This window comes from Globicephala melas, chromosome 1 (genome assembly GCF_963455315.2).
Source record: "Globicephala melas chromosome 1, mGloMel1.2, whole genome shotgun sequence".
In the NCBI taxonomy this organism is placed as follows: Eukaryota; Metazoa; Chordata; class Mammalia; order Artiodactyla; family Delphinidae; genus Globicephala; species Globicephala melas.
The window spans coordinates 107,955,994-107,970,688 of NC_083314.1; the positions used below are offsets into that span (position 1 = coordinate 107,955,994).

General features: G+C 38.7%; 1 protein-coding gene across 6 annotated transcripts in view; it reads left to right on the plus strand.

Annotated features, from left to right (window-relative positions):
- HFM1 (helicase for meiosis 1) overlaps positions 1 to 14,695 on the plus strand; it is a 134,848-nt gene that overhangs the window by 119,482 nt on the left and 671 nt on the right. For 3 of the 6 annotated variants that reach the window (XM_060302908.1, XM_060302919.1, XM_060302915.1), the window contains 4 exons: positions 113 to 358; positions 1,417 to 1,507; positions 13,716 to 13,818; positions 13,920 to 14,074. In XM_060302908.1, coding sequence (XP_060158891.1) covers positions 113 to 358; positions 1,417 to 1,507; positions 13,716 to 13,818; positions 13,920 to 14,074 — 595 coding nt within the window. Of the gene's footprint in view, positions 1 to 112; positions 359 to 1,416; positions 1,508 to 13,715; positions 13,819 to 13,919; positions 14,075 to 14,695 lie in introns of those variants that run through there. The other 3 variants (XM_060302910.1, XR_009564767.1, XR_009564766.1) reach the window with 3 other exon arrangements.

Genomic DNA, 14,695 nt, shown 5'->3' on the forward strand with positions numbered 1-14,695 from the left:
CTACTACTCAAGACCTCTGTTTAGTAGTTGAAAGATGTGTTTGATATGTCAATAGATAATGATGCTTAAGGTTTAAAAAGTGCCTATACTCATTTATACATACACATGACAGATTTTTCTAGACGGACCTATTCTACAACTTCAAATGAGAAAGCCCCTCAAACAATGCTGTTCAACAGAAATCTTAATGCATCTGAAAACCAGGATTTGACAGATGCGGTTAAAAGTAATTCTTCATTTTCAGAAGTTTTGAATGTGAACTTTGAATTGGGAAATGAAGTTTGGGATGATTTTGATGATGAAAGCTTAATAGAAGTTACTAGCTTTTCAACTGATACCGAGAAGACAAAAACATCAGGTAAATAGCATGAAATATATTTCATTTGTATGTATGTATTTTTGTATATATGTGTGTATTGTATTTGAAATATATGTTAGAATGAAATAATTTTATGAGAAATTATTTGAATATTTTTCAGTTAAGCTTTAGGGACTAATTTTCTTTTTCTTTTTTGTGTGCTTGCTTAATTAGTTTCAGTTTGTTAAGATTATAATTTTTAGCAAAAGTAAAATTTGACCCTCCCACAAATAACATTTCCTATCCCTAGGGACAGAGGTCAAGGTTATTCCATGATGACGATATAGGAAATGAGCTTTTTCTATTCTGTTGCTCCTTATCTTGTAAAGGCTCTATTCAAATTCAGTTTGTTTATCGAATTTTCCCTCATAAAACAGACTATCCTGCTCTCCATTTTAAGATCTCACGTAGTCTGGTAATGTTTGTGAAAAACAAAAATGTTCCAATTTAAAAAATATTCTTTTTTCACATGCTAGCAAAAAACATAACTTTTATTTCTAATAGAAATATTGACTTTTCAAGTATAAATAAATAAACAGGAAAAGATTAGTTTCTCTTGTATTAGATATTGTGCTTAAATCATATACAATCCAAAAATAATGGGACTAGGCCTTTGAGTTACTGGTGAATCCACTCTATTTCACCAAAACAGAGAAGTGAAAATCTTGGTAAGTGTAAGACAAGATAGGGAGATGGAGATACTCTTTCCCAGGATGGCTGACAGATGGAAATCAGTCCCTTGCAGACCATTGAAAATATTGAATGAACTTCGACTTGATCATTTACATGGCTTAAAAATAAATAAATAAATAAATAAATAAATGATAGTGGTTGGGGACCTTTTAATATAGTGACTAATAAGCTAACCTATGTGTTTTATAGTTTTATTCTCTTAGCTTTGCTCCTTTGTTTTGTCTATGCACATTAAATTTGATTATTGAGAAGAATTTTTCATTCTCTCCTTAACCAGATCATATCTGTTTGGAGAGATATTCTACTCTAGAATAGAATACAGATATTCTATTCAATTTATTTCAAAATGTTATCTTTTTACCTAGGATTTGGAAACCCTTTGAGTTCAAGAACCAGGGAAAGTAAGCTACCCTTTGAAGAATCAAAAAGCAAATTCCAAAGAGAAATGTCAAACAGGCAAGTTTTAGAACTTTATTTTCAAACACTTACAACTTTATATCCTCCTGACATGTAAGTGGAGATGGGGATAAAGTCATTAGATGTCAGAGAAGCAGTAGGGTATTAGCCAACTTAAAGCCTCCTAATCTTAGAGCTGTGTTTCTCAAAGTGCTGTTGTCAGACCACCCCAAAATCAAAATTACCTAGGGGTGCACATTAAAAATGCACATTCTTGGGCCCCATGCTAGACTTACTGAATCATGGTCTCTGGGGCTGGAGCTGAGGAATCTTCACTTTTTATAAGATGTGAAAACTGAATAGGAGTTTGACAGGTAGAAAAAAGGAGACTAAGGCATTCCAGGTAGAAGAGTACATGTAAAGGGATAAGGCTTGAAAAGGCATCCCATGCTCAAGGGTCAGTAAAGTGTGGTCTATGTAGTCATAGAATTAAGGCTGAGATTGCTGAGGTCTGTGAGGGGCCATGAATGCCATATTTAGATACCTGTGCTGTATCCAGTAGGTCAGGGGTCACAAGCTCAAACTGCCTTTGGGATTTCATGGGCCAAGGTTAACTGTAGAGTGTCCCATCTAAAGGGAATAACCACTACTCAGCTCCAACCAGTTGTTGCTGTACAGGAAATGTGAGTCGAGTGTTGTCAAATATCCTGATTTTTAAAAAAAGTTAAGATCAAAAATTTTATGTGACATCTCCTAACTTTTAATTTTTTTTTAACATCTTTATTGGAGTATAATTGCTTTACAGTGGTGTGCTAGTTTCCGCTTTACAACAAAGTGAATCAGTTATACATATGTCTCCATATCTCTTCCCTCTTGCATCTCTGTCCCTCCCACCCTCCCTATCCCACCCCTCTAGGTGGTCACAAAGCACTGAGCTGATCTCCCTGTGCTATGCGGCTGCTTCCCACTAGCTATCTATTTTACATTTGGTAGTGTATATATGTCCATGCCACTCTCTCACTTTGTCCCAGCTTACCCTTCCCCCTCCTCATATCCTCAAGTCCATTCTCTAGTAGGTCTGCATCTTTATTCCCATCTTGCCCCTAGGTTCTTCATAACCATTTTTTTTTTTTAGATTCTATATATATGTGTTAGCATACGGTATTTGTTTTTCTCTTTCTGACTTACTTCACTCTGTATGACAGTCTCTAGGTCCATCCACCTCACTACAAATAACTCAGTTTCATTCCTTTTTATGGCTGAGTAATATTCCATTGTGTATATGTGCCACATCTTCTTTATCCATTCATCTATTGATGGACACTTCGGTTGCTTCCATGTCCTGGCTACTGTAAACAGAGCTGCAATGAACATTTTGGTACATGACTCTTTCTGAATTATGGTTTACTCAGGGTATATGCCCAGTAGTGGGATTGCTGAGCCATATGGTAGTTCTATTTTTAGTTTTTTAAGGAACGTCCATACTGCTCCCCATAGTGGCTGTATCAATTTACATTCCCACCAACAATGCAAGAGGGTTCCCTTTTCTGCATAACCTGTCCAGCATTTATTGTTTGTAGATTTTTTGATGATGGCCATTCTGACCGGCATGAGATGATATCTCATTGTAGTTTTGATTTGCATTTCTCTAATGATTAATGATGTTGAGCATTCTTTCATGTGTCTGTTGGCAATCTGTATGTCTTCTTTGGAGAAATGTCTATTTAGGTCTTCTGCACATTTTTGGATTGGGTTGTTTGTTTTTTTAATGTTGAGCTGCATGAGCTCCTTGTAAATTTTGGAGATTAATCCTTTGTCAGTTGCTTCATTTGCAGATATTTCTCCCATTCTGAGGGTTGTCTTTTGGTCTTATTTACGGTTTCCTTTGCTGTGCAAAAGCTTTTAAGTTTCATTAGGTCCCATTTGTTTATTTTTGTTTTTATTTCCATTTCTCTAGGAGGTGGGGCAAAAAGGATCTTGCTGTGATTTATGTCATAGAGTGTTCTGCCTGTGTTTTCCCCTAAACTTTGATGGTGTCTGGCCTTACATTTAGGTCTGTAATCCATTTTGAGTTTATTTTTGTGTATGGTGTTAGGGAGTGTTCTAATTTCATTCTTTTACATGTAGCTTTCCAGTTTTCCCAGCACCACTTATTGAAGAGGCTGTATTTTCTCCACTGTATATGCTTGACTCCTTTATCAAAGATAAGGTGACCATATGTAAGTGGGTTTATCTCTTGGCTTTCTATCCTGTTCCATTGATCTATATTTCTGTTTCTGTGCCAGTACCATACTGTGTTGATCACTCTAGCTTTGTAGTGTAGTCTGAAGTCAGGGAGCGTGATTCCTCCAGCTCCGTTTTTCTGTCTCAAGATTGCTTTGGCTATACTGGGTCTTTTGTGTTTCCACACAAATTGTGAATTTTTTTGTTCTAGTTCTGTAAAAAATGCCAGTTGTAGTTTGATACGGATTGCATTGAATCTGTAGATTCCTTTGGGTAGTAGAGTCATTTTCACAAGGTTGATTCTTCCAATCCAAGAACATGGTATATCTCTCCATCTATTTGTCTCATCTTTAATTTCTTTCACCAGTGTCTTATGGTTTTCTGCACACAGGTCTTTTTTCTCCTTAGGTAGGTTTATTCCTAGGTATTTTATTCTTTTTGTTGCAGTGGTAAATGGGAGTGTTTCCTTAATTTCTCTTTCAGATTTTTCATCAGTAGTGAATAGGAATGCAAGAGATTTCTGTGCATTAATTTTGTATCCTGCTACTTTACCAAATTCTTTGATTAGCTCCAGTAGTTTTCTGGTAGCATCTTTAGGATTCTCTGTGTTAAGTATTATGTCATCTACAAACAGTGACAGCTTTACTTCCTCTTTTCCAATTTGGATTCCTTTTATTTCCTTTTCTTCTCTGATTGCTGTGGCTAAAACTTCCAAAACTATGTTGAATAATAGTGGGAGAGTGGGCAACCTTGTCTTGTTCCTGATCTTAGTGGAAACGGTTTCAGTTTTTCACCATTGAGGACAATGTTGAGTGGGTTTGTCATATATGGCCTTTATTATGTTGAGGAAAGTTCCCTCTATGCCTACTTTCTGGTGAGTTTTTATCATAAATGGGTTTTGAATTTTGTCAAAAGCTTTCTGTGCATCGATTGAGATGATCATATGGTTTTTCTCCTTCAATTTGTTAATATGGTGTATCACGTTGATTGATTTGCATGTATTGAAGAATCCTTGCATTCCTGGGATAAACACCACTTGACCATAGTGTATTATCCTTTCAATGTGCTGTTGGATTCTGTTCGCTAGTATTTTGTTGAGGAGTTTTGCATCTATGTTCATCAGTGATATTGGCCTGTAGTTTTCTTTCTTTGTGACATCTTTGTCTGGTTATGGTATCAGAGTGATGGTGGCCTCGTAGAATGAGTTTGGGAGTGTTCCTCCCTCTGCTATATTTTGGAAGAGTTTGAGAAGCATAGGTGTTAGCTGTTCTTTAAATGTTTGATAGAATTCTCCTGTAAAGCCATCTGGTCCTGGGCTTTTGTTTGTTGGAAGAGTTTTAATCACAGTTTCAATTTCAGTGCTTGTGATTGGTCTGTTCATACTTTCTATTTCTTCCTGGTTCAGTCTCGGAAGGTTGTGCATTTCTAAGAATTTGTCCATTTCTTCCAGTTTGTCCATTTTATTGGCATATAGTTGCTTGTAGTAATCTCTCATGATCTTTTGTATTTCTGCAGTGTCAGTTGTTACTTCCCCTTTTTCATTTCTAATTCTATTGATTTGAATCTTCTCCCTTTTTTTCTTGATTAGTCTGGCTAATGGTTTATCTATTTTGTTTATCTTCTCAAAGAACCAGCTTTTAGTTTTATTGATCTTTGCTATCGTTTTCTTCATTTCTTTTTCATTTATTTCTGATCTGATCTTGATAATTTCTTTCCTTCTGCTAACTTTGGGGTTTTTTGTTCTTCATTCTCTTATTGCTTGAGGTGTAAGGTTAGGTTGTCTATATGAGATGTTTCATGTTTTTTAAGGTAAGATTGTATTGCTATAAATTTCCCTCTTATAACTGCTTTTGCTGCATCCCATAGGTTTTGGGTGTCGTGTTTTCATTGTCATTTGTTTCTAGATATTTTTTGATCTCCTCTTTGATTTATTCAGTGATCTCTTGGTTATTAAGTAGTGTGTTGTTTAGCCTCCATATGTTTGTATTTCTTACAGATTTTTTCCTGTAATTGATATCTAGTCTCATAGCATTGTGGTCAGAAAAGATACTTGATACGATTTCAATTTTATTAAATTTACCAAGGCTTGATTTGTGACCCAAGCTATGATCTATCCTGGAGAATGTTCCATGAGCATTTGAGAAGAAAGTGTATACTATTGTTTTTGGATGGAATATTCTATAAATATCAATTAAGTCCATCTTGTTTAATGTATCATTTAAAGCTTGTGTTTCCTTATTTATTTTCATTTTGGATGATCTGTCCATTGGTGAAAGTGAGGTGTTAAAGTCCCCTACTATGATTGTGTTACTGTCAATTTCCCCTTTTATGGCTGTTAGTAATTGCCTTATGTATTGAGGTGCTCCTATGTTGGGTGCATAAATATTTACAATTGTTATATCTTCTTCTTGGATTGATCCCTTGATCATTATGTAGTGTCCTTCTTTGTCTCTTGTAATAGTCTTTATTTTAGAGTCTATTTTGTCTGATATGAGAATTGCTACTCCAGCTTTCTTTTGACTTCCGTTTGCATGGAATATCTTTTTCCATCCCCTCACTGTCAGTCTGTATGTGTCCCTAGGTCTGAAGTGGGTCTCTTGTAGACAGCATATATACGTGTCTTGTTTTTGTATCCATTCAGCCAATCTATGTCTTTTAGTTGGAGCATTTATTCCTTTACATTTAAGGTAATTATCAATGTGTATGTTCCTATCTCCACTGTCTTAATTGTTTTTGGTTTATTATTGTAGGTCTTTTCTTTCTCTTTTGTTTCCTCCCTGGATGTAGGGCGCGGTCAGCTAACTGCCACGCAGCAGGAAGCTGAAGCAAGCTGAATCATCCTTCCTGTGGCCACTGCGCTTGCGCTAAGTATACTAATGAGGTTTTAAAGTAGCGACCTATCCGATGCTGGCTCACAAGTCGCACCATCAGCGAAAGCCAATCACAGAGCGACACATGTTCTTAATCCCTATATAAGCAGACTGCTATAGGATTGCGGGGTCTTCCTTCCATCTTTTCTTTAACCAAGCTGTGCTCCAATAAAGTGTGATACGAGAAGAATCTTGCGTGTGGCGACTCGTCATTCTGCTGGTCGGAGGCGGCTCGCCGCATTTGGTGCCGAAACCCGGGAACTTCGCGCCCTGCATGGAGGACCGATTCAGAACTCGACACACGGAGTGAACCGTCGGATCAAGATCCGATCTGGGTGCCATCAAGACTGACGAGAATTGTTGAAGAAAACTTCAGAGAAGATGCTGAGCTGGATGTTCCTGATGATTCTTCCCTTGCTTAGGGCAGAGAATATGACGTTCTGGGGAATTGGCCGGACCTGGCCAGTTCCCATGCCGGTTCACTCTCAGAGCAGAGTTCTTCCAATATTTTATTCCACTAGTTGTGAAATGAATACGGCCTGTACCCAGCCATTGAATTATGACTGGGCACCGTATAATGCCAGTGGTTTTATTTTGAATCGAAGTCTTTGTATTAGTTGGAATTCCACAAAGGATTGTATCCTTTTGGCCAGGATAACCTTGACCACTTGGAACAATCCACTTAGAAATAATTTGGTTCCATTGAATATGTTGAATGAAGCTTTGAGCAAGATAACTCAAGGCCACACTTCAGGTTTAGGTATAGGGAATTCCAGTGAAAATGAGATGAATATTACCACTTTAGTTTTGGAACATACAGGGATAGTTCCTTTAAGAAATAATGCTTCTGATAAAACAAGTGCCAACAGGACTGTTATCGCCCCCTATTGTGAGCCAGTCACATCAACACCCCCAGTCTTTACCCCTTGTCAGGGGGGAACTTATGCTAAGTATGAACTTAGTTCAGGCTTTCAATTTTCCCCTGATTTAAAGTCCTATATGGGAAGAAAGGAAAAAGGAAATGATACTAATGAGACAAAAGGAAATGATAGTACAAAGTGGTATTTTGAAGGATGGCCATTTTATTCTTGGTTATTAGTTAGTGAGACAGGAGTAGGCATGGATATTTCTGCTTTGGCCACTTTACAGATGCCCTGAATAGGAGTGCAGAGATTGGAGAATTCCTAAAGGGAAACTGGTCTCAAGAAGCTGAACGGATGATATTTAAGCAAAAGATTCAGATTATGCAACTGAATGCTACCAAGCTGGAACCCGTTACCTTTGGAGATTTTACCTCTTGGCTCTCTTCTGCCTTTTCCTTCTTTAAAGAGTGGGTAGGGGTGGGGATCTTTGGGCTCTGATTATAATATGTCTCTGGTTGGTCTGTCGCATGCGCGTCAGGGCACATCGAGATAAGGTCCTACTCACTCAAGCGCTTTTGGCTGTTAGTGAAGGTGATTCTCCCGCAGCCTGGGTCTCCGTCCTGAACAGTTCGAATTGATTGCCCTTGCACAGAGAGGCCCTGTTGCCATTGCACCTCTATAGGGAATCAAAACTTATTCTGAGTCAGCCTTTGCACCCTGCAGCCCTTGTTGGCATTGCACGCAGGAAGGTGTCTCAGACATGCCAACGGAAGACTGCCCTCGAACAGTGAGCACATCATGAGGTGAACACTTGTACGGGCTACATTCTGCTTGGTGATCCTAGTAAATAAAAAAGGGGGAGATGTAGGGCGCGGTCAGCTAACTGCCACGCAGCAGGAAGCTGAAGCAAGCTGAATCATCCTTCCTGTGGCCACTGCGCTTGCGCTAAGTATACTAATGAGGTTTTAAAGTAGCGACCTATCCGATGCTGGCTCACAAGTCGCACCATCAGCGAAAGCCAATCACAGAGCGACACATGTTCTTAATCCCTATATAAGCAGACTGCTATAGGATTGCGGGGTCTTCCTTCCATCTTTTCTTTAACCAAGCTGTGCTCCAATAAAGTGTGATACGAGAAGAATCTTGCGTGTGGCGACTCGTCATTCTGCTGGTCGGAGGCGGCTCGCCGCACCTGGAGATGTTCCTTTAGCATTTGTTGTAGAGCTGGTTTGGTGGTGCTGAATTCTCTTAGCTTTTGCTTGTCTGTAAAGCTTTTAATTTCTCCATCAAATCTGAATAAGATCCTTGCTGGGTAGAGTAATCTTGGTTGTAGGTTTTTCTCCTTTATCACTTTAAATATGTCCTGCCACTCCCTTCTGGCTTGCAGAGTTTCTGCTGATAGACCAGCTGTTAACCTTATGGGGATTCCCTTATGTTTTATTTATTGTTTTTTCCTTGCTGCTTTTAATATTTGTTCTTTGTATTTAATTTTTGATAGTTTGATTAATATGTGTCTTGGTGTGTTTCTCCTTGGATTTATCCTATATGTGACTGCCTGTGCTTCCTGGACTTGATTGACTATTTCTTTTCCCATATTAGGGAAGTTTTCAAGTATAATCTCTTCAAATATTTTCTCAGTCCCTTTCTCTTTCTCTTCTTCTTCTGGGACCCCTATAATTCGAATGTTGGTGCGTTTAATGTTGTCCCAGAGGTCTGTGAGACTGTCCTCAATTCTTTTCATTCTTTTTTCTTTATTTTGCTCTGTGGTAGTTATTTCCACTATTTTATCTTCCAGGTCACTTATCCATTCTTCTGCCTCAGTTATTCTGCTATTGAACACTTCTAGAGAATTTTTAATATCATTTATTGTTTTGTTCATCACTGTTTGTTTTCTCTTTAGTTCTTCTAAGTCCTTGTTAAACGTTTCTTGTATTTTCTCCATTCTATTTCCAAGATTTTGGATCATCTTTACTATCATTACTCTGAATTCTTTTGCAGGTAGACGGCCTATTTCCTCTTCATTTGTTAGGTCTGGTGCGTTTTTGCCTTGCTCCTTCATCTGCTGTGTGTTTTTCTGTCTTCTCATTTTGCTTAACTTACTGTGGTTGGGGTCTCCTTTTCACAGGCTACAGGTTTGTAGTTCTCGTTGTTTCTGATGTCTGTCCCCAGTGGCTAAGGTTGGTTCAGTGGGTTGTGTAGGCTTCCTGGTGAAGGGGACTGGTGCCTGTGTTCTGGTGGATGAGGCTGGATCTTGTCTTTCTTTTGGGCAGGTCCACGTCTGGTGGTGTGTTTTGGGGTGTCTGCGGACTTATTATGATTTTAGGCAGCCTCTCTGCTAATGGATGGGGTTTTGCTCCTGTCTTGCTAGTTGTTTGGCACAGGGTGTCCAGCACTGTAGCTTGCTGGTTGTTGAGTGGAACTGGGTCTTGGCATTGAGATGGAGATCTCTGGGAGATTTTCGCCATTTGATATTATGTGGAGCTGGGAGGTCTCTCGTGGACCAGTGTCCTGAACTCGGCTCTCCCACCTCAGTGGCACAGCCCTGCCACCTGGCTGGAGCACCAAGAGCCTGTCCTCCACATGGCTCAGAATAAAAGGGAGGAAAAAAAAGAAAGAAAGAAGATAAAATAAAGTTATTAAAATAAAAAATAATTATTAAGAAAAAGAATTTTTAAGTATTAAAAAAAAGTTAAAACAGACAGAACCCTAGGACAAATGGTAAAAGCAAAGCTATACAGACAAAATCACACACAGAAGCATACACATACACACTCACAAAAAGAGAAAAAGGGAAAAATGTATATATATTGTTGCTCCCAAAGTCCACCTCCTCAATTTGGGATGATTCGTTGTCTATTCAGGTATTCCACAGATGCAGGGTACATGAAGTTGATTGTGGAGATTTAATCCGCTGCTTCTGATGCTGCTGGGAGAGATTTCCCTTTCTCTTCTTTGTTCACACACCTCCTAGGGGCTCAGCTTGGATTTGGACCCACCTCTGCGTGTAGGTTCCCTGAGGGTGACAGTTCTTGGCTCAGACAGGACGGGGTAAAGGAGCAGCTGATTTGGGGGCTCTGGCTCACTCAGGGAGGGGTACGGATGTGGGGCGACCTGTGGTGGCAGAGGCTGGTGTGACGTTGCACCAGCCTGAGGTGCGCTGTGCGTTCTCCCGGGGAAGTTGTCCCTGGATCCCGGGACCCTGGCAGTGGCGGGCTGCACAGGCTCCCCGGAAGGGGGGTGTGGATAGTGACCTGTGCTCGCACACAGGCTTCTTGGTGGCGCAACAGCAGCCTTAGTGTCTCCTGCCCGTCTCTGGGGTCCACGCTGATAGCCGCGGCCCATTCCCGTCTCTGAGCTCCTTTAAGCGGTGCTCTTAATCCCCTCTCCTTGTGCACCAGGAAACAAAGAGGCAAGAAAAAGTCTCTTGTCTCTTCGGCAGTTCCAGACCTTTTCCCGGACTCCCTCCCGGCTAGCCGTGGTGCACTAGCCCTCTTAGGCTGTGTTCACGCAGCCAACCCGTAGTCCTCTTCCTGGGATCCGACCTCCAAAGCCCAAGCTTCAGCTCCCAGCCCCTGCCCGCCCCAGTGGGTGAGCAGACAAGCCTCTCGGGCTGGTGAGTGCAGGTCGGCACCGATCCTCTGTGCGGGAATCTCTCCGCTTTGCCCTCCGCACCCCTGTGGCTGTGCTCTCCTCGGTGGCTCCGAAGCTTACCCTGTCCGACACCTGCAGTCTCCGCTCGCGAAGAGGCTTCCTAGTGTGTGGAAACCTTTCCTCCTTCACAGCTCCCTTCCACTGGTGCAGGTCCCATCCCTATTCTTTTGTCTCTGTTTTTTCTTTTTTCTCTTGCCCCACCCAGGTACGTGGGGAGTTTCTTGCCTTTTGGGAGGTCTGAGGTCTTCTGCCAGCGTTCAGTAGGTGTTCTGTAGGAGTTGTTCCACATGTAGATGTATTTCTGATGTATTTGTGGGGAGGAAGGTGATCTCTGCGTCTTACTCTTCCGCCATCTTGAAGCTCTCCTGACTTTTAAATTTTGACAGCTCATTTTTTAAAATGTGATATGGTCTGCAGCACCCTCTCTCCAAAAAATAATAATAATGCTTGTAGACCGTATGTAGCCTAGAGGCCTCTAGTATTTGATCTCCATAGTAAGTAGTGAGGGCCCATCCAAAATATTTAAGCACAGTTTATATAATTTAATCAGAAAAAATCATTCTAGCAGTGATATCTAGAATGATTTGTAGAGGGTGGGACCAGCAGGGGCATGGTGGCCAATGAGAAAGGCAGGCTATGATGAGGCCTCAACTAGGGTAGAGGTGATAGAAACTGAGAGGTAGAATTGGATTTTTCAAATATTTCATAGATAACACAGATTAGATTTAGCAATTGCTAGAATATGGTAGTAAAGGAAGAGGGAAAAATAAATGGCAAGTGGGTAGATTGAGGTATTATCTGAGAATATAGAACATAGACGTTTGGGAAAAAAACAATAATTTTAGAAATGTTCAACTTAAAGTATCTTTTTTTTAATTTTTATTTTATTTTTTATACAGCAGATTCTTATTAGTTATCTATTTTATACATATTAGTGTATATATGTCAATCCCAATCTCCCAATTCATCACACCACCACCACTGCCCATCCCCACAACTTACAGTATCTTTGTAGAAATGTAAAATGCATTTGGATATTGGACCTGATTAGAACTCAAGGGAGAGAAATTATAGCCAGAGCCAAAACTTTCCCACAGAGAAGAAACATTGATAACTTTTTATTCATGGTCCAACTTTCTACTTAAGGATTATTTATGTCTCCTGCTTTAAAAAAGTTTTAAATTTGTGGTGTCTTTTGATACTTTTGCTATTATTTAGTCATTTTACTAAACATTAGTATCAACATCACAGAATCATAGATTTCAGAGAATTCCAGAGTTGAAGGGGGCTTAACTTAAATGTCATTTAGTCTCACCACCACTGGATCCTTGAGTAACCATCCAACATCACTGGCAAGTAATCATGCTGTTTATACCAAGACAACTCCAATGTCCAGGAGCTTATTCACTCTTCAGTGCTTGTTTCATGTTTGTATCTCTCAGATCACTCAATAGCTTTTAAAAATATTTGTCTAAAATTTGTCTTTTTATCATTAACATTCATTGCTTCTAACTCTGAGTCATACGGAATAAACAGATTAGAAACATCAAAGTGGAACAAAGCCGGAGGTATAGAGAAAATAGGTAAATCACAAGTCGGAAGATAACAAGGCATATGAACAGTTTTGTGCACCACACTTTTAGAAAAGTACAAATAATTCTGGGAGAGTTTAGAAGTGACCAACAGAAGATAAGTGGGTTTAAAAAGGAATCCTATCAAGAAACCTCTGAGAAACCGATGCCAGAAGTTGCTGCTAGGAAGAAGGCCTGTGGAATCTGAGGGTCTGAGATGAAAAGGAAACACATGCTTTTCCTTTCATACTCTTTTTACTATATTAATTCCTTGCCATTCATCAGAGATAAAGAGATTCAGTTCTTATCAATATATGTGATTCTTCCCTACCCATATCTACTGTTTATTGCTCCTTGTATGACTGTCACATTTTAGCCTGTGTCAGCTTAAATTGTCTCCTCCTCATAGCGGCATCCATGACCACCTTTTTAAAGTGGGTTTGTGCCTCCACACTGTTATTTCCTATAATATTGCTCATTTCATTTCTTTCATATCACTTCAGGATCTATAATTATATTTATTGTTTATTCATTGTCTGTCCCTCTATAGATGATAACCACCTGAGGCTGTGTTTACTATTTCATACTTAGCTCCTAGTATAATGTGTGGCATACAGTAGTGAATAATAAATGTTTTTTAATGAATTAATTTAATACAAAAGATTAAAGGTGAATTCTAGTATACAGTTATACATGAACAGATAGGTAGAGATGTCTGTCTACAGTGAGACCAGAATAGGGAAAGGAGACTAAAAGTTAAGCAAGTGGGATTTAGAAAAGATTTACAAACTGCTAGATGATAGATGATTAAGCATAAGACAGTTTTAATGAAAATTGTTGAATGATTATTTCTGTAGGCCTTTAAAAGTAACATTCTTATTTTATTTGGACTATATAAGTTGTTGTTTTATCTAAAAGAAAGGAGATACACCAAGTTCTCCATGAGTCTAAGAAATGGAGCATTAATTTTGGTGTTGATAAATATGATAAACTCTAATCATATTTTCCAAAGAATCACTGTTGATCTAAATTAGAATGGTTTGTTTCTCTTATTTGCTGTATTTTATAAATAATTCATTTTGATTTTTAGTTTTGTTTCATCACATGAGAAGCCAGATATTTATTTATCAAATTCTGCTATGTCCAAGTTTGCTGCATCCTCCATGACAAAATTACCTCAACAAGCTGGAAATGCAAGTATTATAAGAAGAAGCACTTCTTTGTTTTTCTTTTAAATACCACCTGAATAGTTAAACCTTCAATGATTGTTAACTTTTTTAACCTCAAAATATAGGTCCATTTACAAGAAATAAAACAACAAAGTCTGTCGCCAGAGATTGAAAAGCTGTGCTTTACTCACTCTGAAAAAATACCAAGCTCTTCAAATTTTGTTAAGAAAGTGGATTGCTTTATTAGAAACAGTGAACATAAAAAGGAGATTGATTTCAGGTAAGAACTCTTTAAAAATATTTTGAAACTACACTAGTAAGAACTTTTTACAAAGAAGTTCAGTATTCCTTGTTTCATTTTAAAGATCAGAACCTAAATGTTTTATTTACTTAAAGACATTAAAATTTTAGACCACTGGTGACCTAAGCTCCTTAAGATAATTCAAAATATCAAATATCTCAATTTTTGAGAACCCATATATTTGATGCTAGTAATTAAAACATTATATTATGTTGATAAACTTTTTTTTACTGATTTGAATACACTATGTTGATAATATGAAGTGTAAGGTCACTTGAGAAATGAGATCAGCTAATTTTTTTAACATTCAAGTTGTATTTTAGCCACCAAGTTCTGTTACAATCCTACAGATTCAAAGCGAAGGTCAGACTAAGTCTAATCAGTGCCCCGACTGCTGGTCATTTTTATGGGTAACTCTAGCAGTTTCCCTCTCCTTGAATAGTCAAGGTTTATAGACCTGTTGACACTGATTAAATGGCATTACTTTCCAATATGTTTAAAGATATATCTAAGACACTGTCTCTGTCTTTCACAGTTTATGAAATCTTAATTTGCTCCAGACTTTTTACAAGGTTATGCACATTGAAGTTTGTTTAATAA